Source organism: Triturus cristatus, chromosome 4_1 (genome assembly GCF_964204655.1).
Source record: "Triturus cristatus chromosome 4_1, aTriCri1.1, whole genome shotgun sequence".
Lineage (NCBI taxonomy): Eukaryota > Metazoa > Chordata > Amphibia > Caudata > Salamandridae > Triturus > Triturus cristatus.
The window spans coordinates 913,401,546-913,429,261 of NC_140585.1; the positions used below are offsets into that span (position 1 = coordinate 913,401,546).

At 46.7% G+C, this 27,716-nt stretch overlaps 1 protein-coding gene across 1 annotated transcript in view; it reads right to left on the minus strand.

The window, feature by feature from the left end:
- Nucleotides 1-11,515: 11,515 nt before the first annotated feature.
- Nucleotides 11,516-27,716, minus strand: part of IRF5 (interferon regulatory factor 5) — a 164,055-nt gene continuing 147,854 nt past the window's right edge. Inside the window, exons 7-9 of the mRNA XM_085653698.1 lie at nt 24,153-24,542; nt 19,038-19,156; nt 11,516-16,829 (exon numbers count right to left, since the gene is read on the minus strand). Coding sequence (XP_085509824.1) covers nt 16,590-16,829; nt 19,038-19,156; nt 24,153-24,542 — 749 coding nt within the window. The 3' untranslated portion in view covers nt 11,516-16,589. The remainder of the gene's footprint in view (nt 16,830-19,037; nt 19,157-24,152; nt 24,543-27,716) is intronic.

Below are 27,716 nucleotides of genomic sequence, written 5' to 3' on the forward strand. Positions count from 1 at the left end.
TTAGAGTTAAACAGCAAAGTAGGATTTTAACATGTCTCTCCCTCTAGAAGGGAGGAATAATATCCTCATCACCAGAAATGGTATGGGGGTATTATTCCAAAGTGTTAGACACCTTACACGACATGTTTTGATAAAGCCAAACCATAGTTACCATAACCGTTTAAGATTATAAGGCACTTTAAGAGTATATGGTAGGCTATATCATAGAACAGCTATAAGGACATGGTTCCGAAAGCTGCAGACAGGCTCAGCTCATGCTAGAGCACCATCTCACATGTTACCAAGCACTCTGCCTCCAGGATTGTTAAGGCCTGCCATAGGAGTGGCTGATAGGTACACATGTGTCTATATATAAGGTAGATATAGATATACTATATCTAAGCAAGGGGTGATTACACGACCTTGCCCCAGCTGAGTGATCAGCCAGTTGTGTCTGATTGGAAGGCCAGACCAGGGGTGGCATAATACATGCTGCAGCCCCTGGGAGGCCTAGGGTACACCTATGCCCTGGGTACCTAGGGTACACTGTACAGGGTCCAATAAGGTGATCCTTACCAATTGGTTATGTACCTAGGGTACATGGAGTCCATTTTAAAGAGAGAGCAGACAGCCTGAGACCCTGAATGGCAGGATCTCAGGCCAACTAAGTCGAAAAACCAGCTAGACACTAGGCAAAAAGTTGGGGGTAACCATAGTCAGATATCCACCTTCCTACACAACCACCCCCCCCAAACGAAAGGAGATAAGGCTGGCCTTGACAAGGTAAGCCTATATTGCGTAAGTGGCCATATAAGGAAGAACCAGCACTGGCATGGTTACCCCCTGTCTCATGGTCCACTAAGCAATCCCTCATCCTAAAGGTATCATAGGGTCTCCACCATAGGGAATCTCTACCTTGGGTGTGTCTTTGCAAAGTAAAAGGCTGGTGTTGAGATGGAGTACTGAAGTGAGTGTCCTCAAAGTGAGGCCTCAGCTTCCTCCACCATGGATGCCTTTCTTTCTTTAACTGAGTTGCACTGTGCTCTCAGGGTCAGCCTCTGGCTACCTAAAGCTGGAGGCTGGGTCCCTTTTGTGGGCTTACTGGAGGGACAGGTCAGGTTTGGGGCCCTAAGGTCCCATGTTTGCCTGTGCCCAACAGAATCCCTCTGGGGGAGGACCCTAACTACCTGTAAAGGGGATCCCTCAGGAATGTTTTTACCCATCACCTGGCTAGGGCTACTAGCCAGGCAATCCTCATTCTTTTGATGGGGGGGTTCTTGTGGACAGGGGCCCTCTTGGGGTCCACTGGCCTCCATGACCTCTGCAGCCCTGGGCTGACTGAGGCAGGGTAGAGAGAGGCAGGCTACCTGCACCAGACTGGGTCCCACCTTGGAAGGGGCCACTGACATCAGAGGCTCTGCCAGGCCAGGCCTGGCTACCTCTGGGGCAGTTCCTTCACAAGGGGTGAGATCAGATCCCTGAGGAGGCTGACCTTTTCCTAATGTCTGGGGAGAGGGAGACTTTTATTCCTCCCCACTACTCTCTGTTTGTGTGGAGTGATCCATAGTTTCAGGCTTCACTACACCTATGTCAGTCTGAGTATGGGCTGAGACCATTACAGCCTTGCCAACCTTTTCAGGGAGGCACTCAGTTTGGGTTTGAGCTGTGACTGTCACAGCTCTGCCAATCTCTACAGGGAAGTCTGTCTTTGCCTGGGCTGTGGCTACCACTGCCCTTCCAACCTTTTCAGGGAGGAAATCTACTTGGACAGGGGTTGTGACTGGCACAACCCCACTACCCTTTTTTGAAAGGCCTACCATTTTAGAATGGGTGTCTTGTTCAACTCCAGCCCAAGCTGAGAGTTCTAAGTCATTCCCCAGTAAGCAGTCCACAGGCAAGGTTGGAGACACTGCCACCCTTTTAGGGCCAGTGACACCTCCCCAGCTGAGACATACCTCTGCCATGGGATGACTGTTCTGTTTGCCATCAATGTTAGTTACCTGGTATGAGAAACCAGGCAAAAGCTGCTCAGAGGGAACTAGCCTATGGGCCACCATAGTGATGCTAGCTCCAGTGTCTCTGTAGGCCTCAGCTTTTCTACCATTGATGTAGGGTTCCTGTCTGTATCTACCCAAAGTGTTGGGACAGGCAGTGAAGTTGGCAAACCCCATGCCACCATCACAGACAAGAGTAGCTGCTGTAGGGGAATTGGCTAAGCCAGGGTCCCCCTGTGTTCCCCAAGAAAACCCAACCAAATTTTTGGGGGCACTCCCACCACCTGGGGGATTACTGCTGACAGTAATAGGTGGTGTGACAGGAGTAGTTGGAGGAACAGTTTTGTTTTTAGCCTTTGGGCAACTGCTGTCAGTTTTCCAATGCCCAGGAGTTTTACACTCATGGCAATAAGGCTTTTTAACTGTGGTAGAGGAGGGAGCTTGGGACCCACCACCCTGTGTGGAGTTTTGGGGCCCTGAGGAAGATTTCTCTTTTGTTTTATCCCCACCCTTCTCTTGAGGCTTGGTGGTATCTTTCTTTTGGTCACCACCCTGATTTTTAGGCCTAATCCTGGTCCTGACCCATTTATCTGCCCTCTTTCCCAATTCTTGGGGAGAGGTCAAATCTGAGTCTACCAGGTGTTGATGGAGAAGCTGGTTCTGACAATTACTAAGGATCTGCTCCCTCATAATCAAGTTGTACAATCCTGTATAGTCCTGCACCTTGCTGCCAGTTAACCAACCTTCCAAAGCCTTAGTGGCACAATCCACAAAATCAGACCAGTCCTGTGTCTGTGTCTTCTGGGTGTCTCTGAACAACAACCTATATTGCTCAGTGGTTAAGCCAAACCCATCTATCAGAGCACTCTTCAGGACTTTGTAATTGTTAGCATCCTCATCACTGACTGTGAGGAGCTTGTCTCTACCTTTGTCAGAAAAGGAGAGCCACAAGATAGCTGCCCACTGACTCTGGGGTACCTGCTGTACTTTGCAGGCCCTCTCCAGAGCAGTCATCCACTTGTGGATGTCATCCCCATTCTGATATGGGGGGGACTATCTTGCTTAGGTTTCTATGGTCATAAGGCCTATCCCTATCCCTAGGAGTGTTGCTGCCACCAGTGGGTTCTAACCCACTTAACTTTTGTTCTCTAGCCAGAGCAAGCTTCTCTTTGGCAAGGGCAAGTTCTTCCCTCTGAATCCTCAGATTAGCTTCCCTCATTCTGGCTTCATGCTCCTTTCTCTCAGGGGAAGTCATTCCCCTGTGAGAGGAAACACTAGAGATGCTAGAGACATGGGAGTGGATGGATTCCCTTGAAGGGGATCTGTCCCTCCTGTTTCTCTGGTTAAGCCCACTTGGGGGTCTGTATGGGGGGATCCCATGCAAACTCCCATGTAAACTTAGGTTAGCCTGGCTAAGTCTTTCTACTTGGCCCTGGCTGTCTACCTCTCCATCTGACTCCTCTGTGGTGGGTAGACCCTTATCTATAGCTATGGCCCCATCCTGGGCAGCTCTTTCAGCATCATAGGCCTCCAGAAGCTCCACTAGCTGTCTAAGGGTAGGGTTGGAACCCTGTTTTAATCTCCTGGAGGTACACAGTTGTCTCGTCTCCTGGAAAGTGAATGCATCATACCTAGAGGGAACCTGTCTAGGATTCTCCTCTCCTGAGGGAGCATCAGTGTGATCTCCATCCAGGGGCATGATTCTAGTGAGGGTGTGGTGTGTGCACCTACCTACACTAGTTGTATCTACTAAACCTCTCTAGTAGTTGTAGTCAGGGTGTGTTACTCCCTTCAACCTACAACCACTAAGTCCAGTAGGACTTAAGTATTATAATCTATGTTATATGTACCTAAACAATATCTGTGTGATATTTCAATTTAGTATCTCAAGATTACAATGGTATTACAACAGCAAGCTCAGATCCCAACCGCTGCTCACCAATGTGAGAAGTTGGCCTGATGTATGATGTCACTAGTTCTAGTGTACACCTTATATCAGTCCAAATACCCTTATGGTGATTGGTTGTAAAGTCAACTGTATAGACCAGCTATCCTAGTGGTAGCATGGACAAGAGCAGTCTTAGGCTAAACTCTGAATGGCATGTGAAGCCAGCTGTGATACCATATATAATCCCTTGAATACCAAATGAAAGGACACCACAACAGATATATATATAAAATAAAGTGTATTTATTCTAGACAAACCCTCAGCACTCTTTATGAGATTAGAGGTAAGTACAACATATATTTATGCATACATTAAGTCACACAGGTAAGTAATACAGTTAGGCCCTAGGGGCCACGCAAACCATATACTAAGTAAGTGGTATAAGGACCACTGTCACGGAAATAGGATAGGCCTAGGGAATCGCTGGGGCTACACTATACTACCAAAGGTTAGGAAGTGGGAGGCCCACGGGATTCAGGTGCAGAGTGGAAACAGTCACGCGTAATGCGTAAAAGTCACTAGCAATAGTACAGTTTAGAAATAGATAGATTTAGGACACTTCCGGAGTAGCTAGGAAGTCGAGACTGGAAAACTAGACACTAGGATAGTCACTATCCTCATGAGCACCGGAGTACCCAAGTTACCTAGCCCACAGGCTGCGGGTGCATAGGGGTGAAGTTGCATCGGGTTTCGTCGTCGACTCCTATGGATGCCTGAAGAAAGATGCTGACAGGCAGTCAGTGAAGAGTGTCCGGTGGATCCCAAGGCTGGGATCAGGAAGAAAGGATACCTGCAAGCAGAAGGGACAGAGTCAAGGTCACTAGCCAGTGACCACGTGGAACCAGGAGGGAACCAGGCGATGTCGTGAAGATTGCAGGTGAAGGTGAAGCTTGTCGCTGCAGCCACGAGGACCAGGGAACGTCGAGGATGACCAGGACCAGGAGGCGAGCTGTCCCACGAAGGCTCTTGCTGTCGGCGGCGTCGAAGTTACACTCCCCATACATATCTGGCTTCCCTGCTTTAAATTTCAGTTGTATGTATGTTTTTGAAGGGGCCCAAGCACAAATACATTTCAGTTTCACTCACAGTTGCCCAGTAGGCTCCCAACTTGATTTGTGATTACTTCAGTTAGGAGAGTTGATGAGATGAGATTTAGTAGTGTTTTTTCAAATGGATATAGGAGTGTTCACAGATTCCTCATCACTCTCCGGTCTCATTTTTCTTTACTCCGCCCTCTCCATCCTTTGCATTGGTGGAGGCGCAGAAAGATTTGGACTTAAACTGACGTCAAACCTTCACCGGATGAAGTATATGTGAAGCCAAAGTCATTTCCAGCATTGATCCACATCTCTGTGTATGAAGGTGGTGACATGATACTCCTGGGAAGTTTTTTGGATCCAGTTTGGCACCTGTGAAAGACGTTTACATAAGTAATCTGCTGGAGCGCCCACAAAGAATGTTACAGAAGGTAACTTGTTTGGCTCTTGAGCTACAGCTGTAGAATCCTAATTGCTAACTTGTAGCATGGAATCTATGTGGGAGACTGGGGTTTATACCTTGAAGTAGCATTTGGAGTCTACTTTTTCAGGAGACCGCCTCAGACCCCCTGAGTCTCTTTATATGTACCAGTAAATAAAACGTTCTTGAGATCTAAACTGTGCACCAAGATACTTTAAATTCTGTTTGGCACAGCAGGACTACAAATCCATACAGAACTCAAAATAAAAATACCACTCCAAGAACAAGACATTGGGGTATATTCACAAGAATGTGTGATAACTACCGCAAGAGTAGCATAGCGCAACTTTCAATATCACAGCCCATTGCGGGAAAATAACCCTGTGACAATGTGGGATTCACAACAAGGCGGTGCCATGCGCTAGTCTGTCGAAACCACGGACAATGTCTGCGATAAAACCACCTCGACGGAGATAAAAACACAAACCACAACACTAAAAAACCTGTGATGGGCCAAAGCGCGATGAGGAAATCTGCGATAAGCAGCGCCAGGCCTGCAACACACACCTGGCAGGTGGGAAAAATCTCCATAAAAGCAGAAAAAAACATCCACACACAAACTGCCCTACACCCAAGCACCATGCAGGCAGCCGGTGCAGGCACAGAGGATGAGCGCAACCCCACAAGCACCCCGGACGACCAGCCTGGGACCTCGGGGACAGGGAAGGGCAAGGGCAAGAAGATGAGGAAGACGAAGTTCAGTCCGCAGGCGAACAGGATCATAGTCACAGAGGTGATGAACACCATCAACAGCTCTTCGTCACCTCCACCGTGTCACTGGGCACCAAAACTGCAATACGGCGGGACATCGTTGACAAGGTGAATGTCGTTGGAGAGCACAAGCAGACAATGGATGAAGTCAAGAGGTGATGAAATGACATCAAGCGGAAGACCAAGGAGAAACTCTCCGCCAACCAGAAGGTAGCAATGCAGACTGGAGGTGGAGGCCCAGTGCCACAGCTGGAGCTGTATGACATGGAGGAGCTGGTGTCGACAGTCATCAGTGTGGAGACTGTGGCCGGAGTCGGGGGACCGGACACTGCTCGACAGGGCACAACACAACCACAACAGAGTGAGTGACCACCAGGTACTGGGGGGACGGGTGGAGATGGCCACAATGGCACACATGCACAATCAAGCAGAGCACAGTGCACACCCACAATGACTCTGGGTCATCTCCCAGATCTACACACTGTCACAATGTACAATGCCATGCTGTCTGAATGTCAACCTGTACCATGCATCTACACACATGTGGACACATTGTAATACACCATCTCCCCTTCACATCGCAGGGGCACCGCTAACACCTCCTGCAGAGCAGTCCCAGCCACTCTTCACGGATGACGAGGAGGACAACGCCAGCATCGACACACAAACCATCAAAGACATCATTGACCTCATCCGCCACTCACCTCCTGGCTCAGGGCAGCCCAGCTACATCGATGAGACCCCCACCTACCACCCAAACCACCCAGCAGGAGGCACCCACAGCCCCGGCACCCTCCCAAGACCTCCAGGAACAACACATGGCCTTCCAAGGCCGTGTGCTAGAGTGCCAGATGGAGATGGCTGAGCAGGTGCGGGTGGGCTTCGGATTCATGGCTGCCAAACTGTACGCCATCCTTGGGTGTCTATGTCCGCCCCATGGTCTCCAATGAGCCCTGACTGACATTGTTGGAGTCATGAAGCGGAGAGTAGAACAGCTGTCCGCTCAGAGTCGCTCCAGCGATACCAGCCGTGAGCTGGCACACATGCGGAGGCTCATGGAGGACATGGTGCGTATGGAGGCGGAAAGGATGGCAGCCACCGCTGCACATCATCGAAATGTAGCTGGGATCAATCATGCCCTACAGACCTCCACCATGGCATTGACTCCACAAGGCGTGGCGCTGATGAATGCTGCTGCCCCCACACCATCCACATCCCCGCCCCCTGGTGTGTCAGTGCGGCAGCCGGATCCACTCAGGCCCCTGATGTGTCAGTGGCACACAGTGCGGCAGCCAGTTCTGCATCACCCACAGGTGGGGCAGGGCACACACCCGGGGACGAGGACGTGGATGGGACTGTGGTCAGAAGGACCAGGCACTAGCATTCATTACCACCAGCTGACCTGTGTCTGCTTGGTCCCGCACATGGCCCCATGACCTTCCACTGACCCACGATGCACTCAGGACGCACTCACCTTGGACAGCGACATGGACTGCCACTTCTGGATTGATAACCAATGACACGGCGACCAGGCTGCAGACTGTACCCTTCCGTTCAGCAGGACTTGTCATCCCTGGATGGACTCTGGCTGGCCCTCCACAGGCCCATATTGTGTAGTGTGCTGGGCATTGCCCTGAACCCCTCCAGCTGCATAACTGCACTGGATGTGCAATAAACATCCATTGACGCACTGCTGTGTCATGTCTTTCATCAGTCATGTATGCATGTGTGGATGAATGTAGGGATAGTTATTTCTCTTGCGTCAATGATGCTCATCCTGTGGGATGCCAGTCAGAGGGTGCTACATTGCATTTTGTGTACCAGGTCCCGTGGACACTACAACTGGGACACACACATCACTCACTTTCTTGTCCGGACATGGACTGAACCATGCCCAGAGCCCACGTGTCATTGTGGCAAGCCCTGCGCTGGTCCGGCGTACTGCAGGCCAGACCACTCCGCTTATGCTCAGAGGGGGGGGCCCTCATTTCTCCCCGTTGCAGGCAAACTCGCTGGTGGTGCGCAGGTCACTGGTCTAGTTGTCAGCATGTCACAGCCACTCCCTGAGGGCAGGTTTGCATGCACACCACACTCATACAGCACAGGCGTCACAGGCCATGTGACTCCGCCAACATAAAGGGTCGACGACGTCACATTCTCCTCTGCCCGTGGTGACTGGTTGACAGACGCCACGGTTCCCAATCATGAAGGGCACAAGAGTGTTGTTGCGCACAGGGTTAGTGGGAACCCAGGCCCGTGTACAGCACGGGCCGACCACCACGTGGTGCTGACTGTGGTTGCACAGGGTTAGTGGCAACCCAGGCCTGCGTACGGCATGGGTCGACCACCATGTGGCACTGACTGGGGTTGCACAGGGTTAGTCGCACCCGAAGCACTGCGGCAGGCACAGGCACCCTGCCACGGGACAGTGACTTTGGGTAGACTGAGTCCGTGGCACCTTAAGCTACTGAGCAGGTGGGCACCCTGCGATGATGCCCTGTCCCAGCGGTCCGAGCAACTCAGGTTTCGTGTGCCCTGCTGGACCGCAGTGTAGGCCAGAGCCAGCGGGCAGCACGGGCCTACCGCCACGTGGCCTTGCTTTCGGGTCACAGACTTAGTGGCACCCATTGGGCTGATCGGGTGTGCAAAAGACACACAATTGATGTACGTAATGCTGAACAAATCAAAACTGAGCGGGTGTGCAGCCTGAGATGTTGCCGGGTGCACTGGTAGGTCCTCTGCCATGGAGTATTCAAGACCCAGCAACAAATGTGAGACCTGGTGGCCTGCGGAGTGAGGCTGCATGGTGTGGAGGGTGCCATGTCTGTGGGCCCCGGGCTTGTGGCTTGCAGTGGCACGTGGTGGGACTTTCCATCTACGCGCCGGTGGCAGAAGGTGAGCAGTGAGGCATAGGTGTGCATGGGCGGGCATTCACCGTGGGCGGCGGGTGCCTTTGTGATGCCTCTGCCTTGGTGTGCATGGGCGGGCATGCTCCGTGGGCGGCAGGTGCCTTTGGGATGCCTCTGCCTGGGTGTGCATGGGTGGGTAAGCGATGTTATCTTGTGCAAGTGTGTGTACTGTGCCAGTCATGTATCTGGACTCTGTTTCAGATGACGGCTCGGACTCAGATGTGTGTTCTGGTGTACTGCTATACATACCGGCACGTGGTTGGAGACACACCGGTGGCAGCAGGTGAACAGTGTGGCCTGGATGCACAGGGGCGTCTCTCTCTCTTTCTCGCTCTCTCCCTCTCTCTCCTTCGCTCTCTCGCTGTCCTTTGATGTGCGCAGGACACACCTTCTCATCATGTTTTTTGTCTTGCAGGCTGTGACCTACGGACTGTCCCGCGGGGAGCCTCTATGTGTCTTCATTTAAATTCTGTGTTCATTTTAATAAAGTTTTATTTGTTGCTTCGGAAGTGAATGTGTGATGCTCATTTCTGTGACGACACATGCATTTCAACTGTTGTGATTGTGCGACATCATGCAGAATATTTTGTACGTTTTGTGTAGCTGATGTGGCATGTCTTTGTTGGGGGGGTGCCAGGGAGGGGTGGTCTGGGGGGGTGGTGTCGGGGGGTGTTGTGGCCCTCTTGGGTGTCCGAGCTGCATGATGTGTGGCTCCATGGCATCTGTTGCACTTCCGATGTTGCCCTGGGCTGGTCTCCCTTTTGTGGTGCTGGCTGCCATCCGACTTAACACCAGGTCACAGCAGGTGTAGATTTCCTGGTGATAACGCGCCTTATTGCTGGTTTTTATCGCCGATCTGGCTGGTCATTGAGAATGTTGAGGTGTGGTGTTGTTGCGGCCTTTGGCACGGGAACGCCTACTCATTAGCGATAGTTGCGGGGATCCTCTGTGGCGATGTTTTTTGCAGCTGCTATCGCGGGTAAACTGGTGCTGTGGGCTGTTAGCACCAGCTTGTGAATGGGAAGGTAAATTTATCACAACTTTGACTGCGATAAAGTGCCGTTAATTCGGCAATAGCTCCTTGTGAATATCCCCCCATTGTGTATCAAGCAAAGTCCTTCACCTCAATGAGCTCCAAGTAGTCTACCTGACCCTTTGAGGCTCATGGCGTCTCTAGTGGTTAAGGTGCAGGCCTTACCTTCCGGGCTGATGGTACTCATTTTCACCATTGGTTAGGTTAAGACTCCAGAGTCCTCAGTAAATGGGGGTACATATTGAAGAATGTTTGCACTCCACGTTCATTTTTGCTTCAGATTGAGATGTATAATTTCTGGTCCCCCACCACAGATGTCTCCAGGTATGCTTTCAGTAGAGCCTCATGACTCCGCAACTTCTCAATAACAACAAATTAAAAGGTTCAAAGTATATTTAATATGTGCATTACTTGCTCTCTAGGGCAAGTGTGAAAATTCTGCGCACACTGCAAAAATCCCAGCTTTTATATTCCTGTAAAGTGCAACCTTTTAAGATGACCCCATTTTTCCTGTTCATGGTCGCTTTCTCCGTATTCTGGAGTATGTGGAAAAAAAACCCTCACAGAGATGTCTGCAATATATTCACAATCACATCAGTGTTGTCCTTGAGTGTCAATTGTTTGCCATGTTATATCTGGCATGTATTTGCAGAAGCTGTGTTTTTTCACACTCGGTAGTTACCAGGTCGTATGAACTCTTCAGCGCTAATAATTCTCACTTTTGTACAAACAAAGGTTCAAGCAGTGGCAGGAATGTTCCAGCCCATATGTAATAAGGGAAAGAGGAAAAGGCTACAGTACCTCTCAGCTCCTCATGTGATTCAGCCTGAGAATGGCACTTTCCAAGGTGACGGAGCGCGCTGCTATGATCTCACAACTGCATGATGGTTCCTAGGTCTTCCAGACTGTTGATACGATTTCTGCACACTGTTGACATTGCAGCCCTTAGCACAAGAGTTCTACAAGTCCCTGTTCAGCATTGGAATGGGGTTAGATTGGCAGTGATGGGCATGCTCGTCTCACGGGCGAGTCTTGATGGCTGGTCTACGATGGAGAGAGTGACAAATGTCTCTTTTAGTGTCCAGTTGAAAGAAGGCTTGAGAGGGCTGCTGACACAACAGCCTCTGAGAGTAGTGACAGATCCAATTGCAATGTACTAACACCTAAAACTCCACACAAGTATGATTAAACTGTTGCAACACCCTCTTGTACCTGAAGTCTTCCATTTCTTGACTTTGATAATTGATTGATTTACATTTATGCAGATCCTCTCTATGACCGTATCTAATCTGTTTTGCGAATGGCACCATTTTATATTTGTTTGGAATTGGACAACAAGTTCCAGGGATCAGGATTTGAAATCACACTTAGAGAAACATCAAACCAACCTGGATGAGCACGGATAGAAATCACAACAGATAAGTTTATTTTCGAAATAAAAATATGCCACTTTTATTCTGCTTTTTCCCAAAAATAATTTTGGGTTCAGAATCAGAGAACGGTCAGGCATTCAGCAATAACATCAGGTATAAATAAAGAGAAAGTGATTTAGGAGGGAAAATAACTTTAAACATACCCATTTTCCCTCCTACAATTATTGCAAAGCAACCACGGGAAAACTTAAGACAATAGGTTTGCTTCGTTTTATTTCTTATACAAAACAGTGTCAGATGAAGTAAAAAAAAAAGTGTGCATCGCATATTTGTATTCAAAAGTCCTACAGCTTGGCCGGAGTATAGTAGTACTGTGAAGCTGAGCCAGATGGGTCCCTTTTGTCATGTCGTAAGGAGCCTAGAACCCTGGAGACTCCCGGGCGCCAGTTGGACTTTGGAAACTACTTCCTATGGGGAGATGGGTAAACGCAGGAAGTGAGGTAACAAAGGTCAGCCCAGCAAGGAGCATCGTAGGGACAGCATGAGTGGAGATCATCTCCCCAGCACTACAAGAGCAAATGTTTGGTGGTTTGGTTTCCTGGTAGGAAGACGATTCTGAAAAGGCCTATGTGGCTTTAAATTGGTGGCTTTTGCTGCATGGCTGGGAGACCTGGGGCAGAGCCTGTCATATATTAGGCTAGTTTTCACTATTTCTGAGATTAAAAGCTTCCGTGAACTACCTCTAAAAAACCCCTTCTATATCTTGACGGGTCTTATCTCATTATCTCCTGGTCTAGAGCCATACACTTGCTAGAATACACCTAAAACAACCACTAGATTTAGGAATATTGGGTATGTATATGCCTCTTATTGGCTGCACTGTGCGCCTCCTCCAAGGCTATATAGATTCTCTCTGTGTAGATTTCCGGTGCATCACCTTGGTGGTCTGCCTCAAATCTTTCTTCCCCCTTCTATAAATGTGTCTGTTCAAAATTATCTAGTTTTGTTTTTCACGTCTGTCCCATTTAAGCCACCTCATTTATAATCCGTTAAATTAGATCTCTTGTATTTTCTCTCTGTCAGAAATATTTACACACCTATCTCACTGCTCAAGTGTCTTTTCTGATGGCCTACAGATAAAACATATAGAAGATAATCAGTTTGGGCGTCTTAGGAGAGTTTGTAAGAAAAAACTGTTGCAGGCAAACACTGACCACAATGGAAATTACATAAATATCCCGGACTTGTCCAGACACAAACATCCATGACCTGGTGGCCAACCATGACATAGCAGTTCACCAGGCATGGCATTTTCGCTAGAAGTGCTCCCTCATGCTGGCAGAGCAAAATTGGCAAAACTGCCCTGCCAGAATGGTGGGAGGCTACCGCAGGACCGGCAAAGGCATGGACTCTTTCACTCTAGCGATGTGGCGATCCGCTCGCCAAACTCGCAGGCTCCTCCCTCAATGAGAATAAACATGTTTCATTCCTAGGAGATCTCTTTCTGTACCACCCTATTTCTCCCTTTCCCACTCCATACACATGAATGAATATACTGGTCATTTTGAAACACTGGGTGATTTGTTTTGAGTGTGAGTGTTTTAGAAACACAACAGTTGTAATAGCAGTCGATTTAGTGCATCAGCTGTTTAGAAGCATCATCTTTATGAAGTGGTTAATCAATTGATTGCACACTGCACTAGTCACTATGGGTTAGATTTACAAGCCCCTTGCGACACTTTTGCACCGCTGTTGAATCACTTTTTGTGACACAGCGACGGCGTAAACAATGCGCCACTTTATGGCCCATTTACAACGTGACGCATCTAGGGAGATGCGTCACCTTGTAAAGCCCTGCGCCACATTATACCTGCATCAGGTATAATGTATGCAGGATGGGCGTTCCCACGCAGGAAAGCCTCGTAGAAGTGACACAGTGAAATCTACTAGATTTCACTGCGCCACTTCTAGGACGCCACTGCTTCAAAACCCTACGCCTGCTTGGAGCAGACGTAAGGAGTGACAGTGTATTGGGACTAGGTCTCCCCATGCATTGCTGGAGTTGCATCGTGCTTGCGACACGACTCCCGCAATGCGTTTCTTTTGCGCCAACAAAAGAGTCAGAATTTCCGATGCATCTGTCAATCCTTGCACCATGGTGCGCTGTATTGTAAATACAGTGCATTCATGGTGGCACAAGGGTTTCGCATGGAGGCGAAGGGAAACTGACGCATCTGTACAGATGTGTCAGTTTCTTGTAAATCTGTCCCTATATTTCTATGTGCATTGATGACCTTTATAGACAATGGTAGTGGTTCTATGTGTGTTTGCACTCCCTCACTTCACACCTATTCACCTGAATGAAGGAACTCAATTACCTTCCTTCTGTCATTCACTCTTTGCTATGAAAACCAGGAATTTCCCCCTCGTCGGTGACAAGCAGAAACTCAACTTCTGTAAGGGCTGCCAGCTTCGCTCTCCACATATATTTTCTTGGGCTAGTGATCATAAGATGCACTCTGCTAGACATATATAATTTTCTTTCACACTATCATTGTTCCAATGAAATTAATATCCTTGTTTCAGCAAAGCCCTATCACTTAGCAGTGCTCCTTTAATCCACTGCAGAAGGAGGAAGATCCTGATGGGTCCAGCAGCGCTTTGGAAATGTCATTCCTGTTAATGCAGACGCAGGCAGTAGGTGCAGGAATACAATGAACTCTCACATCCACGCATCCATACTGCCAGATTTGGCGGTAGGGCTTTCTCATATCTGGCCCCTCTACATTGGAACAATCTTTCTCTCTACATCCGCACCAGCCTCGATTTTATGAATTTCAGGAAGATGTTCAAAACATGGTTGTTCTAGACAGTCTTTACTATGCCTGGTCAGCGCCGGCGCCGTGATACTCCTTCGATAGCCAGTTATGCGCAATATCAAGTACATATAACATCTGTGCATTTTTCCTTAATGATACTTATGAATCCAATTTGATGTATATGGGTTTCCTACAGCTAGACTGTGGAACCAGTAGGTGAACAGCAGATAAACCCTATGCTGGGAGTCTTACAGCACAGTCTTATGGGATTTCCGTAAAAGTGTGAACATTCCACTCTAACAAAAAACACAGACATCTAGCAAGGCAAACACAGACATCTAGCAAGGCAAACACAGACATCTAGCAAGGCAAACGCAGACGTCTAGCAAGGCAAACACAGACGTCTAGCAAGGCAAACACAGACGTCTAGCAAGGCAAACACAGACGTCTAGCAAGGCAAACACAGACGTCTAGCATGGCAAACACAGACGTCTAGCATGGCAAACACAGACGTCTAGCATGGCAAACACAGACGTCTAGCATGGCAAACACAGACGTCTAGCATGGCAAACACAGACGTCTAGCAAGGCAAACACAGACATCTAGCAAGGCAAACACAGACATCTAGCAAGGCAAACACAGACATCTAGCAAGGCAAACACAGACGTCTAGCAAGGCAAACACAGACGTCTAGCAAGGCAAACACAGACGTCTAGCAAGGCAAACACAGACATCTAGCAAGGCAAACACAGACATCTAGCAAGGCAAACACAGACATCTAGCAAGGCAAACACAACATATGAAACCTTGATATTGCCGGACTGAAAATGAAGAGGTGCAAAAAAAAAAGGAAGAACTATAATACAAGCCTACCTACATTACACATTCGGTTTTGGCATAACCCCTGACAGGAATGAACATGAATCTTTTCATTGACCATCTTGTTGGCTGTAGATAAGATTCTACAGGGTTATCTCCCCCAGGCTGCACCTGAAGAGAGCTGCCTTGGTCCTACATGAGGTAACTCCACTTCCAAGCCACATGTACATCTCTCAGCTCCTTCCATGGTACGTTTGTGCTGCAGAAAGCCCAATATATAAATACGAGAGAACAGGATGCGACAGTAACTACTAGGAAACCCATAGACAACCTGGCACTTAGAACAGCACTATAGGAAATTAGCATAACGTCCTGTAGGAAGTGTATAGAATGACTTATACTGCGTTGCTATTAATGTATGATTTATCTGTATTTACAGTTACTCCCGGTCGAAATGCCCTTAGTTGGGACTGAAGTGTAATGACACTTCTGCTAAATTTAGAAAAGCTAAAATAAGCAGATTGCATAACAGAGACATGCTGAACATACGCATTGCATTTGAAGACGATAAAGGATGTACAAAACAAACAACACAAAACAAATGCAAAATGGTTAATTCCATTGCACAATTTGGCGCCTTGAAAAGAGGAAGTTGGGCAGTATTCACCGACCAACAGATTTATGCATCAAATTCTCAAGGAACGGAGTTTGAAGATTATTTAGTTTTAAACCCATGTAAGAAGTCCTACGCCCCCACTTCCATTACCAGCCCTGCCCCCCCCCCCCCTCCCGCCCCCCAAAACCTCCACACTCCATTACGATTGCAGTCCACTGTGTGGAGCGGCTGCACAGACTAAAACGTTCTGATTTTTTCTACGACAGGAGTTGTGGTCTAAAGGTTATGGTGTCAAAGGTGGGGATTTGAGCTCTTTTGTTGCATTTCCTTTTTGACCAACCTCTGTGAATCTGATCAAACCAAGAGGAACCGTTCTACAGAATCTCAACGCAGGCCCTAAACCAAATTGTCCGCATCCCTCTTCAAGTATTACTAGTCCTTGATTGGGGTGTACAAGAGTTGAAAAGCATGCCACATATAAAAATTCAGCACCGTTTTCCCTGTAAAGTCTTAACGGGGGTCTGGGCACATGGGTGCAGCATGTTAACCCTACACTAGGTGTATTGGTGGTAAAGGAAAAGAAGGATGGTGGAAAGTGTACAGTGGGGGTCTTCCAGCTCTGAGGGGAGACGCCAAACACTAGGCGATTTGCAGTTAATTTAGCACTTTGTTATGGCAGTTGTCAGCATTTTGGTTCCGGCTATAGTCTCCTTTTGATATTTTGAACGGTTCTTGTGTCGTTCCCAGTGGCTAAAGTCATTAAGGTCAGTTCGCCCCAGTTGCCCGAGGTGTTTCGTACCAAATGTCGGGTTCTTGGACTCTGTGGTCGCCATAGCCCCGCAGTAGGAGTTCAGCAAGGCCATGGCTTCTTCATTGCATGGGCCACGGTCCAGCCCCGGTCTCTGGCCCCTGCACCGCCTCCAGCCCTGGAGGGGCTGCAGCAGCATGCATTGCCTGCTGGTTCTGCCAGAGCTGGTGGAGCTCTTTGAACTGCTCCACCATCTTGTCCTTCATGTCCGGGTGAGAGATCTGCAGGCGGATGCTGTCAATGGACGAATTGGCCTCTCCGGAGAATATTTCTAGCAGAATACGGGCAGCCACGGGAATTACCTGCAGGGAGAGAAAAAGGGGAGTTCAGGGCGCATGGAAGAGGAGCGGGGGGGCTTGGAAAAAGTAGGCAAGGTCATGGCATAAAGAGAATCATGGACAGATGGGAGAAAGGTGGAAGGAAGAAGGAAGAAGGAAGGGATGAGGGAACGAACAAAATGGAAGGACTAGGAAGGGTATTTGTTAGCCAGGGATGCTTTGGTCGCAGAGAACATAAGCAGCAAAGGGGAAGATAACATATAGAGATGGGAAGAGAAAACAGGAGGCACATTGAGGGAAGGAAAAAGGGAAGGACAGATGAAGGGAAGAAGAAAGGGGAGGGCTGGAATGAGGATGGTATGACAGTATGATGAGAGCTGGTGAGATGATGAGCTGTTTGCCTGGTGATAATAAAGAGTAGACCAGAACAGAGAGAAGGAAAGAGCTAGAGAGATGGTCAGCAGAGCGGATGACAAGTTGATGTATATCGCATGGGATGCCTGTACTAAACAGGAGTATAGTGGGTAAGATGAGCACTCAGAGCTAGTATAACTGAAGTGAAGTGTAGGCAGTAAACAAGTTCTAAAATGTCAAAACAAATAGCTTGTCTTTGAGAGCAGTGAACAAGGAGATAAACCACAGACAACAGAGGGTAGCAAAGCAGCGAGGAAGACTACTTCGAAGAGCAAAGGATGAAAGGCATCCAGATGGGAGAACCACATAAGGAAACCAATGGAAGTAAACAGAGGGATCTAGGGGAGGGTGTGAGAGAGACCAGGAGAGGGTTTTCCTATAGCAAGCAGGGTGGCCAAACTGAGAAAAGCAGTAATGGGGAAAGAGGAGGGAGGGATCAGTGTGAAAGAGGCGAGCAAAGTTGAGACAAATGGTGAACAGAAAGTGAAGGAGAGCAGAAGAAAAAGGCAAGACCAGTATGGAGAAGGTAAGCAAACTGAGTGCCTTTTAATTACCCTAGTTTAATTAAGAGGAGCTTCTGAGTGCTGGTGTGGCGTGAGGAATGCAAGCAGCAAGTGAGGCATGTAGCAACCCCAATGTGAGAAATCTGGGAGCGAGCTGAACGTGTGGGAAGGGAGCGTGGGTGAGCTTGGGTGTGAGTTCAGTGTACAGAAATGAACGAAGGATGAGAGTGGAAGCAGGAGTAATGACACAGGAGCCCGCTGCACCCCAGTTATTTCTGATTTTTAGTACCCAACTTGGGCCAGTTCCAGTAAGTAATTTCAAATAAAAACAAACAATAGAAACCCATTTCTGAGAACCCATTTAATGGAAAAACAAGTTACAAGAAATAGTTTGGGAAATTAATAGGAAAAAATCCAACTTAGGTCATTACATCAAACACACAAAAGGGGATTGGAGGAATACTTGCTATTTGCCTAACCACTGACAGTTGCTCAGGGTAGCAATTTAGCCCATTGTTCTTTATGCAACCTCAGTTTAGACCCAGCCGTACACAAACCAGTCTTGGTACTGACCCGAACTGCCGAGTCAAGTCCTCTTCTAATCCGAACAACAAACAACCCAAAACCAGTTTCAGCCTGAATGGGCCTCTTCAGTCGGGTGCTGCTTGGTTCCAGGGGCACAGTGAGTAAGGGGCCCCTGCCCAGGCATACCCTTGGCCACTTAGGGCATTACATCAAACACACAAACGATGATAGGAGGAATGTTTTTAATTTGTTTAACCACTGGCATGGTCTCCCAGTAGCATTCCAGCCCAACGTTCTTTTGTCCACCATGCCACCTTAGATTAGGCCGAGACATATGCAAATCAGCCTGGTCCTACACCAATAGAAACATGTCCAGTTCAGTCAAGACCCGGCTTGGAAGTTCGTGTTAGACGTTTTCTATTGGAAAGCGACCAAGACTGATTTACTCTGCCTCCTCAAAAAAGCAGTGAAAATGCAATTTTGAAAAAAAGCTATTCTATGAACTGATTTCTACTAAATGAAAAATACCAATCATCTTCAAAATACTGCTTGAACATTTTAGGTGAAATGGTTTCTCAGAATTGGTAATATATTAATTTGCTTTTCTATGAAGTATCATACAACCGGGTTATTTACTTTGTTTGCATTAGAGTCTATAACCCAGTAGTTGCACACTGATTGGAGGTGAGCAAGGTGAGACTCAGTGTAGGAATGTGAGTAGGGGAAGCTAAGTAGCAGGAGAGACTGGGATACCGCACAGAATGACGAAGGTGCTATTTATGGGCTTTACCTGGACAGTGATCAGTTTCTTCTCTTTAGGTTTCTTATCAGGCCAATCCTCCCCAAAACAGAAGAAGATCTCGTAAGGAGGCGTGATGTTGGTCTGGCCCTTTTGGCACATGATGAGCTCTACAAACCCAAGAGAAAAAAAGCACAGAGTTAAATAGATCATGGCGATAGACAGCATACACTCCAAGCCTCCTGTTTGGGTCCAATGGGCTTTCATACAGGCGACCACACAGGTAAAGTTTAAGGCAACCTAACAGCAGCAAAGCCCGGTGGTCAGCAGAGGATTCTCCCCTAATCAACACTTGAGCTTCCCAACAGTGCCATCCAGTTTCTGAGAAGCAAACACTGTAATTTGTAGGATTTTCCTCTATCTAGCTTCTCTTAAAACCTACTTTATGACCAATGCAGTTCAATAGGTGGTGAGTAACTTATTTTCTTAATGAAAACAAACTTTGGTTGAAGTTTCTAGTGTGTGTGTGTGTGCTGCCTATGACTTGTCAGCTACAGGCACCTTGGCAGTGGAAACGTATGTTTCAAATTTGATTAAAATAGGAACGATTTGAAATTTCTGCTGAACTGTTAATAGGTAAAGAGCTGGGGACACAACTAAAAAAAAAGAAAAAAAGGAGTAGCAACAGACACCCAACTACCGCCATTAGTATTAAGGCATGCCTTAGTGATGAAATTATTAGGTGACAGTTTAGTACATTGTTTTCATTAGGTTTAGACACCTTCAGATCATCCTCCCTTCATAGCCTCCTTTCTCTTCCATTTCCTTTATTAATATATGTATTTATTAATTCACAGTTTTTATAGTGCGAACAAGGCCCACCTTGGTAACTAAGGAGTATATGTACAGAATTTAGGGATTGCGATTCCCTGTGATTCTTTGCAAATCACATTTAGGAAATCACAATTCCTAATGTACAAAAACCTAGAAGTTGGGAATAGTGATTCCTAAGGGGGTTGCAATGGACCTACCTCCTGAATATTAATGAGGTAGTGGGCAGTTTGTGGACCATTAGGAATTGCAGCCATCGCAGGGATGGTGGCCTGCTGGGGTCAGCAGACCACCATGTTTGTGGTTGCTTTTTAATAAAGCATTCTTTTTAAATGCAGCCTGTTTTCGTTAAGGTAAACGTGATGCGATTTAAAAGAAAAAATATGAAATGTTGACGTTTCATTTTTTAAGAGTAGGCACGGGTCCGTGGAACCACTGCCTGCTCTTAAAACACATTTGTGGCAGCGTGAGAGACAGATGTGGGTTTACTAGAGTGTGACGACTGGGCTAAGGCCCAACAGAACCCTGGAGAAAGTGTTATACGAACCCGGTATCGACCGATTCATCTCCGAATCATACATTGGTTGTACGTATCCCGGACACTTCAACACAAACTAGACCAGTGTGACTCTGGCTAGTGCACTAGGGGATATGGGGAGGTGGGTACCTTTTTCCATATTCTCTGGGCATGTCCCAAAATTCAAAGTTACGGGATTGGAGTGACCCTGATAATGACTACAGTAGTGTGTCTGCAAGTTTTAGCGAAGCAAGGTGGCACCTGTTGTGAGTAACTTGGGAGACAACATGGCCCATACACACCAAGGTCTGGCTGATGTTGGCAGCAGGAGTGGCAAAAAGGAACATCACTAGGATGAGGGGGGGGGGGCGATCTCCCAAGGATCAGTAACTGGAAACAAGTTTTAGATTGGGGCCAGTGAGCAGAGAAAGTAGTTTACCAGAGAAGAGGGTGTCCAAAGAAATGGAAGAAAATCTGGAGCCCATGGGAGAAATAAAGAGCTGCAGGGTCGGGTGGGCCTACAACCAGAGGGCGTGGGAACCGATAAGGTCAATTAATTGCTGATTGAAACTGTACTGTTCCTTCCGTCTACCACCAGACTAAGATATATAAATGCATTGTTTGTTTGTATGATGCAGTGGTTGAATAAACAGAATTAAAAAAAAAATGTTTATCAGCATTCACAATGTGCGAATGGTTACCACCACCACTGAGGTGTCGGTAAAAAGTGAATATTATGCAACCATAACTTGGTCACAAAACATTCACACATACTACTGCAAATCAGAATTAAGAAGGGACGCCCTAGATATGCCCCTTCCAAATACCGATTTGCAAATCCAAATTGCGATTCAGTAAAAGGTTAAAAAAAAAAAAAAAAAAATCACAATTTGGCTTTTGTACATTTTAAAAACCTTTTTTGTAGTCGCAAATGGGCAGGTTCGCAGAATCAGGCCGGTTGCAAGCTCAATAAGGTTTTGTACATGTGGCCCAAAGTTCTTTACAAAAGAGCAGTATTACATTAGGTGAGAAGCAATTGGTGTGTACGTATATGCATAGATAAACAGAAATGAAATAGTCTTACAGTGGATAAGAGTAAATACATAAAGTATTCACGATTATGCAGGTGATTTTCACACTTCTTGGTATGGTATAGGGGGAAAGTAGGTCAAAAACCCATAGATGAAAAAAGCAAGGGTGATAACAGGGCTGGCTTTAGCACTGGTGACGCCTGGTGCAATAATCACTTTTGGCGCCCCCCACATCCCATGACCACTTCATCGGATTCTCTCACTACCACCTGCAAAAGTGTCCCTCATGTCTCCTATCATAAACACATTGTACCCCTGAGGTCACAGCACCCCCTCCACAGGTCAGCGCCCAGTGCGGCCGCACCAGTCGCACTACCCTAAAGCCGGCCCTGGGTGGTAAAATAACAAGAAATCACCTGAGACTAACAAAGTAAGAGACGGATGAACACTATTTAGAAAAATGGGCCTAAAAGGACGAGCACAGACGGAAGTGACAGCGGAAAAGTAAACTCTTAAGTTCCCTTTTGAGCATTTCCAGTGAGGAGACAGTACTAATAGCATGAGAGACAGTTCCGTTTTTTGGCACACTTCCACTGACCGCCTCTTTCATTTTGAAGTAAAGGACTTCAAGTAGGAGGGAGTCAGTACCCTGGAGAGACTGGATTTCTTGCTGACAGGTCAGTTTCTGAGTAAGCTCTAGGGTATAGTGTGGATTGCTTTGTGAACCTTGCAGGGTAGTTTGAAGACGCATCTGATCTGGCTGCAACTGGAAGCTATTTAAGTGTGATTAATGCTGGAGAAAAGGGCTTGTATCCTAGCATGCCAGACATTGGCCCTGCTACTGCCTGGGGAGGAGCTTTCAGTGGGAACAAGTGGATCTTGGGAGGGGGAACCCTTTCCTTCACAATACTTCTCTTCTATCAAAGTGCCCATCATTCCCATACTTAGTGCTCGCTTTCTCTTACTTCTGAGCTATCCCTCTTTTCCTCTGTGGTATTCCATGCTTCATAGTTCTGAGTTCCTTGATGTCATTCAGTTCTGGAAGGTATGATGTGTGGTTTGTAAGGAGTTAGAATGTTTAGCTGTGAATTGTAGTGGGGTTTAAAGCCGTGGCGGCTGCACCCGGGAAGCAGCAGTGGGGCGGGGAGAAGGGGAGGTTTTTTTTTTTTACAAAACAACATTTTTTAATTTACCTGGCAGCCGACTCTCCTCCGTTTTCTTCCTGGCTTCTGTGCAAGCAGGAAGCACCCAGGCTCCCAAGCTCCCCATAGCCAATCACAACGCTTCTATTTAGAGTTGTGATTGGTCTGAGCGCTGTAGTTAGATGCTCAGCCTGGGATTGGGGGCCTGGGCACATTCTCCACCCAGGCTGTAATGCAGCCTGGGTGGAGAACATGCAAAGTGTGCATGACTGTCAAACAGTCATTGCGCACCTTTTAGAGTGCTCACCACTCCTTCCTACTGCTCTGAGAGCAGGGCAGAGCATAGCAGCCCCGCCCGCAAAGCTTCCAAGCAGCAGGAACAAATAAAATGCTAATGACCAACTTATCATTTTATTTGTCCTTCTTTGCACTGCTAAAAAACAGTGGGGGTAACGCTCCTCCGCCTTAGCGGAGGAGCCGCCACTGGGTTAAAGAGTTAGTGGTTCCACCTGGACAAGGCCACACCTGATGGATGGGGCCTTTATATGTGAATCTCCTGAATAAAACTTTGGACATTTTATCGTGTAGAAGTGGATCATTTCACACTCTGCCTCACATTCCTAACCAATACCACCCATCCCTTCCTACACCACTACTTTCCCATTCCACACTCTGGGGCATAATCATCAAGGCCCCGCGATAAAATTATCGCCGCTTTAGCGTCCGTTTTCGGGCGAAAAGCGGCGATAATTTTATCGCCCTATCAGTAAAGACACGCTAGCGCATGTTTCAATGCCTTTGCGCCTGTTTCCGAAACGCGCATCTTTGCATCGCTAATGAGATGCAAAGTGGGTGTTCCGTCCCAAAAGAACGTGAGAAATGTCGCTAACAGACATTTCTCCTATCAGTAAGCTGCACGCCAACATGCGTAGCGATAAGAAAAGTAGCGCTAACCGCGGTTATCGCTACGTTCCTCACGCCTGCTTTCAGTTTGACTTAGCCCTTATATCCACCTTCCATTGGATATAACGGCTAAGTCTGCCCTGCCCTATCATCAAGCTATCACCAAACGTTGTGCGATTATCGCTGGATTTCCAACAATAATCGCACATATGGCAGCTTGCGCTTGAAATTTTATCGCTTTGGAGAGAAGCGTTGCTGATAGTACGTTATCTCAACAATAAAATTCAGCGATAGCCAGCGATAATTATCCTGGCGCTAAGCGCGCTTAGCGAGAATTATCACCGGCCCTTGCTGATATGCCCGTCTATTCCTCTTTTCCTTTACTCACTTTTCACTCTCCTACCTACATCTTTCCCTGCACTCTTTCACACTCTTCCATTCCCCACTACTTCATCTATTCTCACACCACTCCTTTTTCCTCACTGCTTCTTTCATCGTCCAACAGCCCTTGCTCCCTTTCCTCACCACTCCATTTTTCAATCCTTTTAACACCGCTCATGTTCTATCCTACAAATTGTCAATCCCTTGCTCTACCCATCAGTCCCTGTCCTCCACAATTGTTCCCTTTTGCCCTCAGCGAGCCACTCCTTCTATGCCCTTGTTGCCACTTCCTGTCCCCTCCCTAATTGCCTTCCCAGTCTTCAGAATGAGAAAAGGCTCAGGATCCACCTACACATCTCACCATTGAGAAAGCTCTCCAAACTGAAGAGCTTAATCCTGGTCTCTCTCTCAATGGGATTGGGACCCAGACGTTCCCCCGCACAGGGCCCGGACCAGAACACCTTGCATTGGCACAGCCGGATGGCATATATATCCTGTCCCTGGAGTTCCAGGATGAGGCCACGATCCATGACGTCCAGCAGGTGGTTGGTGTAGAAGCGCTGCTTGTCATTCGGAATGTTGTCCGTGCTAGGGAACCGCACCTGTTCCAATGTCATGGGCCCGAAAAGCTCCACCTGGTCCGGAGTGGGCTCCAGAGTACTGTAGAAGAGACGGCAGCCGTGAGGATTACTGACTGTCAGAGAACCTGCCATCCGCCCCCGGTACAGGAACTTGATTTCTAGGTCAGTAACTGGAAAACAGCAAAAGATGGCAGATCATTAGCACCTCCACTGAAATAGTCACAGACTCAGCATATCTTTCTCTTTTTTCGGAATGAACGTGGTCACAAAAAAAAAACCACACAAACAAAATATATAAAGTCCTGACCCTCCAGTGCCACGGAGGGAATGCAGAGCAGGTACAGACCACAATCAAGTTGTTTCCCAGAAATTAAACAAAGACGGTTTCAAAGTGCCATGTTGCTTGTTTAATCACTATGTTAATCCAGACAAGTGTCCGCATCAGACGCGTTTCGATCGCCTCCGCGATCTTGATCACATGACGCGTTGATGCCGGACCACCTTTTTTAAATTGATTTAAATTATGTGCATCCAATCAAAAGGGCAGATTGGTAACAATGTGATAATAGACAAAGAAAACATACATAAGTTAGGAGGCATAAAATCACAAAAGGAGAAAGACGGAGAAAATTCAATCTAAAAAATTATTAAAAGCAAACCATGATGTTTAAAATGTTAAAAAAACAAATAAGCTCATCTTGTGATTGAGAGTACCTACAAAAATATTCCAAATTGAAAAATGGCAGATCATATCATAAAACTTTTTTTGTATATATGAATTTCATTTTGCGTGTACCAAATGTAGCTAAAATAATGGTAAGTGCCCAATAGTGCTAAAGACTATTCACAAATGCTTATATAAATATATGTAGCAAAACGATAAAAAATAATTTCATTGACGATCTACTCAGGAGACTTATGAGTTTGAATGTAGATAATTTGTTATACAATGGCTGCTAATGTACAAATGTGATAATGCTCCTTAATAATATACCCCAAACTAAGTGCAGGTAGTGAAGTATATAAAAAACCACAATAAATATAGATAAAAACACATATAAAAGGTGGGGCTGGTGCCAGAGGTAGCTGTACATTGTAAACAACACTCAATAAAGTGCTAATGCTTATAGCTGCCAATGAAAAAGTGCAAAAATGTGCAATAATATAAATTATCTTAAAAGGTCAATCAGCGGGCAAAAGGTAACCTGGCAGGATCAAATCCAATGTGGTCACATCATTATTTGGATGGATGAACCCAATAGAAAAGAGTAATTTGTAATTGCTAAAGTATTACCTACTGCAGAAAAATCGCACATCAAGGAGGCCTAACAAATAAGTTAATGATGAAATGTTATTAAAAATTATGGAGATTTTCACTGGTGTTTAGTCCATTAGGCGTTCTAGTATCGAGTAAAAGAATGAAGGAAGACTCCAACTGACGTAACTGTCTTTCCCTGTTCATATATATACCTACCTTCAGAGTAAACAAGGTAGAGTTAGCAATATATACACGCAAGGAGATGAAAACTTCATATACCATATTTCATACTTCAACAATAAATTGGTCATATTTCATTATTAATTTTCCTCATTGCTTATGTCATATCGTTAATTTTGCCTCTCATAAATCAGAACATAGGTGCAAAAATATGATTTATAAATCCAGTCCCATTATTTTCCGCCACAAATCTAAGCAGTGCCAGCTCAATCTCATAAACCTGCCCAAACAATGCCCACCTCTGACAAACCATGGGTAATTTTAATGTTAAACAAAGCAAAAATCAAAGAATATGATGGACGGAGTGTTGAACATTGCAAGCACTCACCCCAGTCAACTGATCTGGGTTTAATCCATCACCGTTCTTTAGCTCACTCCCACCCCAGTTCAGACATGGCCATATGCAAATCAGTCTGACCCTGTGCCTCATGGGAACAGTCCAGCCCGAACTGCCAAGCCATGTCTTCCCTGGACCGGAAACAAGCTTCCTAGGACCGGTTTCTGGCATTTCAGCTGTCTTCAGCCAGGCTTGCTTGAATCCAGTGGCAAAGTGAGCAAGGGACTCACGTCTGAGCATACCCTGCCAACTTATGGCGAACAAAGCAAAAACCAAAGAATATGATGGATGGAGTGTTGAACATTGCAAGCACTCACCCCCAGTCAGGGAGGACCTGTCTTGGCAGTTCGGGCTGGACTGTTCCCATGAGGCACAGGGTCAAGACTGATTTGCATATGGCTGGGTTCAAACTGGAACGGCATGGTGAGCAAAAAAACGATGGATTTAGGCCCAGATCTCTGTACTGGGGTGAATGTATGACATTGTTCTGCATTCTGTCCATCAATTGTTGTTTTTTAAATTTTAATGTTATCCAATCCCTGGCAATACATAGACGAGCAACAACAATGACAAGAACAACAGCCATCAATATATTCTTACCCACATCCTGCTTAAAGCCCAGCATAATGTATTTTCCAGTTAATTGCAGATCACATTGTAAAAGCTGAGAAATATACAGAGCTACATCTCTCCAGAACTGCTCGAAATGTTTGCAGGTAGCAAACATATGCACTCCATGTGCCACATATAACCCACACCTTGGACAGCTGCGCCTATTACTACCTTCACTAGTGTCCCCATTTGCTATCCTTTCTAGCGTATAATGGAGCATACAAATAGTTCTGAATTGATTGTCTCAGGCGAGTATACCGAAATATGATCTGCATATGCACTAATGTTAATCTCAAATTCATTGACCACAGCCAGTGCTATGCCTGGATTCTGAATACGATGCCGCAGATAGGGTTTAAGGTAAAGTGCCAAAAAAAGGAATGGAAACCATGGCCAACCCTGACAAGTCTAATTCACAAAACGAGGGACGGGGAGCTAAGAAAAGAGGTCCAGTACCCGTGCTCCCAAGACTATGCTACAAATTCACTAAAGGGTAACTGTTTCTATAAAGGGATGCCGGCCAAATAGCCTGCAGAAGGTATTGATATTGAAATAACTCCTCTCAAGTGGATAAGTATCAGGTTGGATAGAAATGCTAGCAGGGAAATTCCTCAAATTTGTAGAGTTGCCCTCGCACAACCGTTAAGGTGTCATGCTTCATCATAGGGCAGTTTTGCTCCTCGTGGGGTTGGCACTACAGTCCCCCACTGGCCCATCGAGAGGGCTCTTTAGCAAAGATCTTTTAAGAGGAATGCCGTAGTGGTGAGTACGTGACCATTTACACTCCTCACTTTTTGTAAATTGAACTAACCCTCCTCGTTGGTGGAGAGTCTGACAGTTCGCTCTTGTTTTTAACCATACCAAACAAACCCAAGAATAAATACTATTAGGGCTACT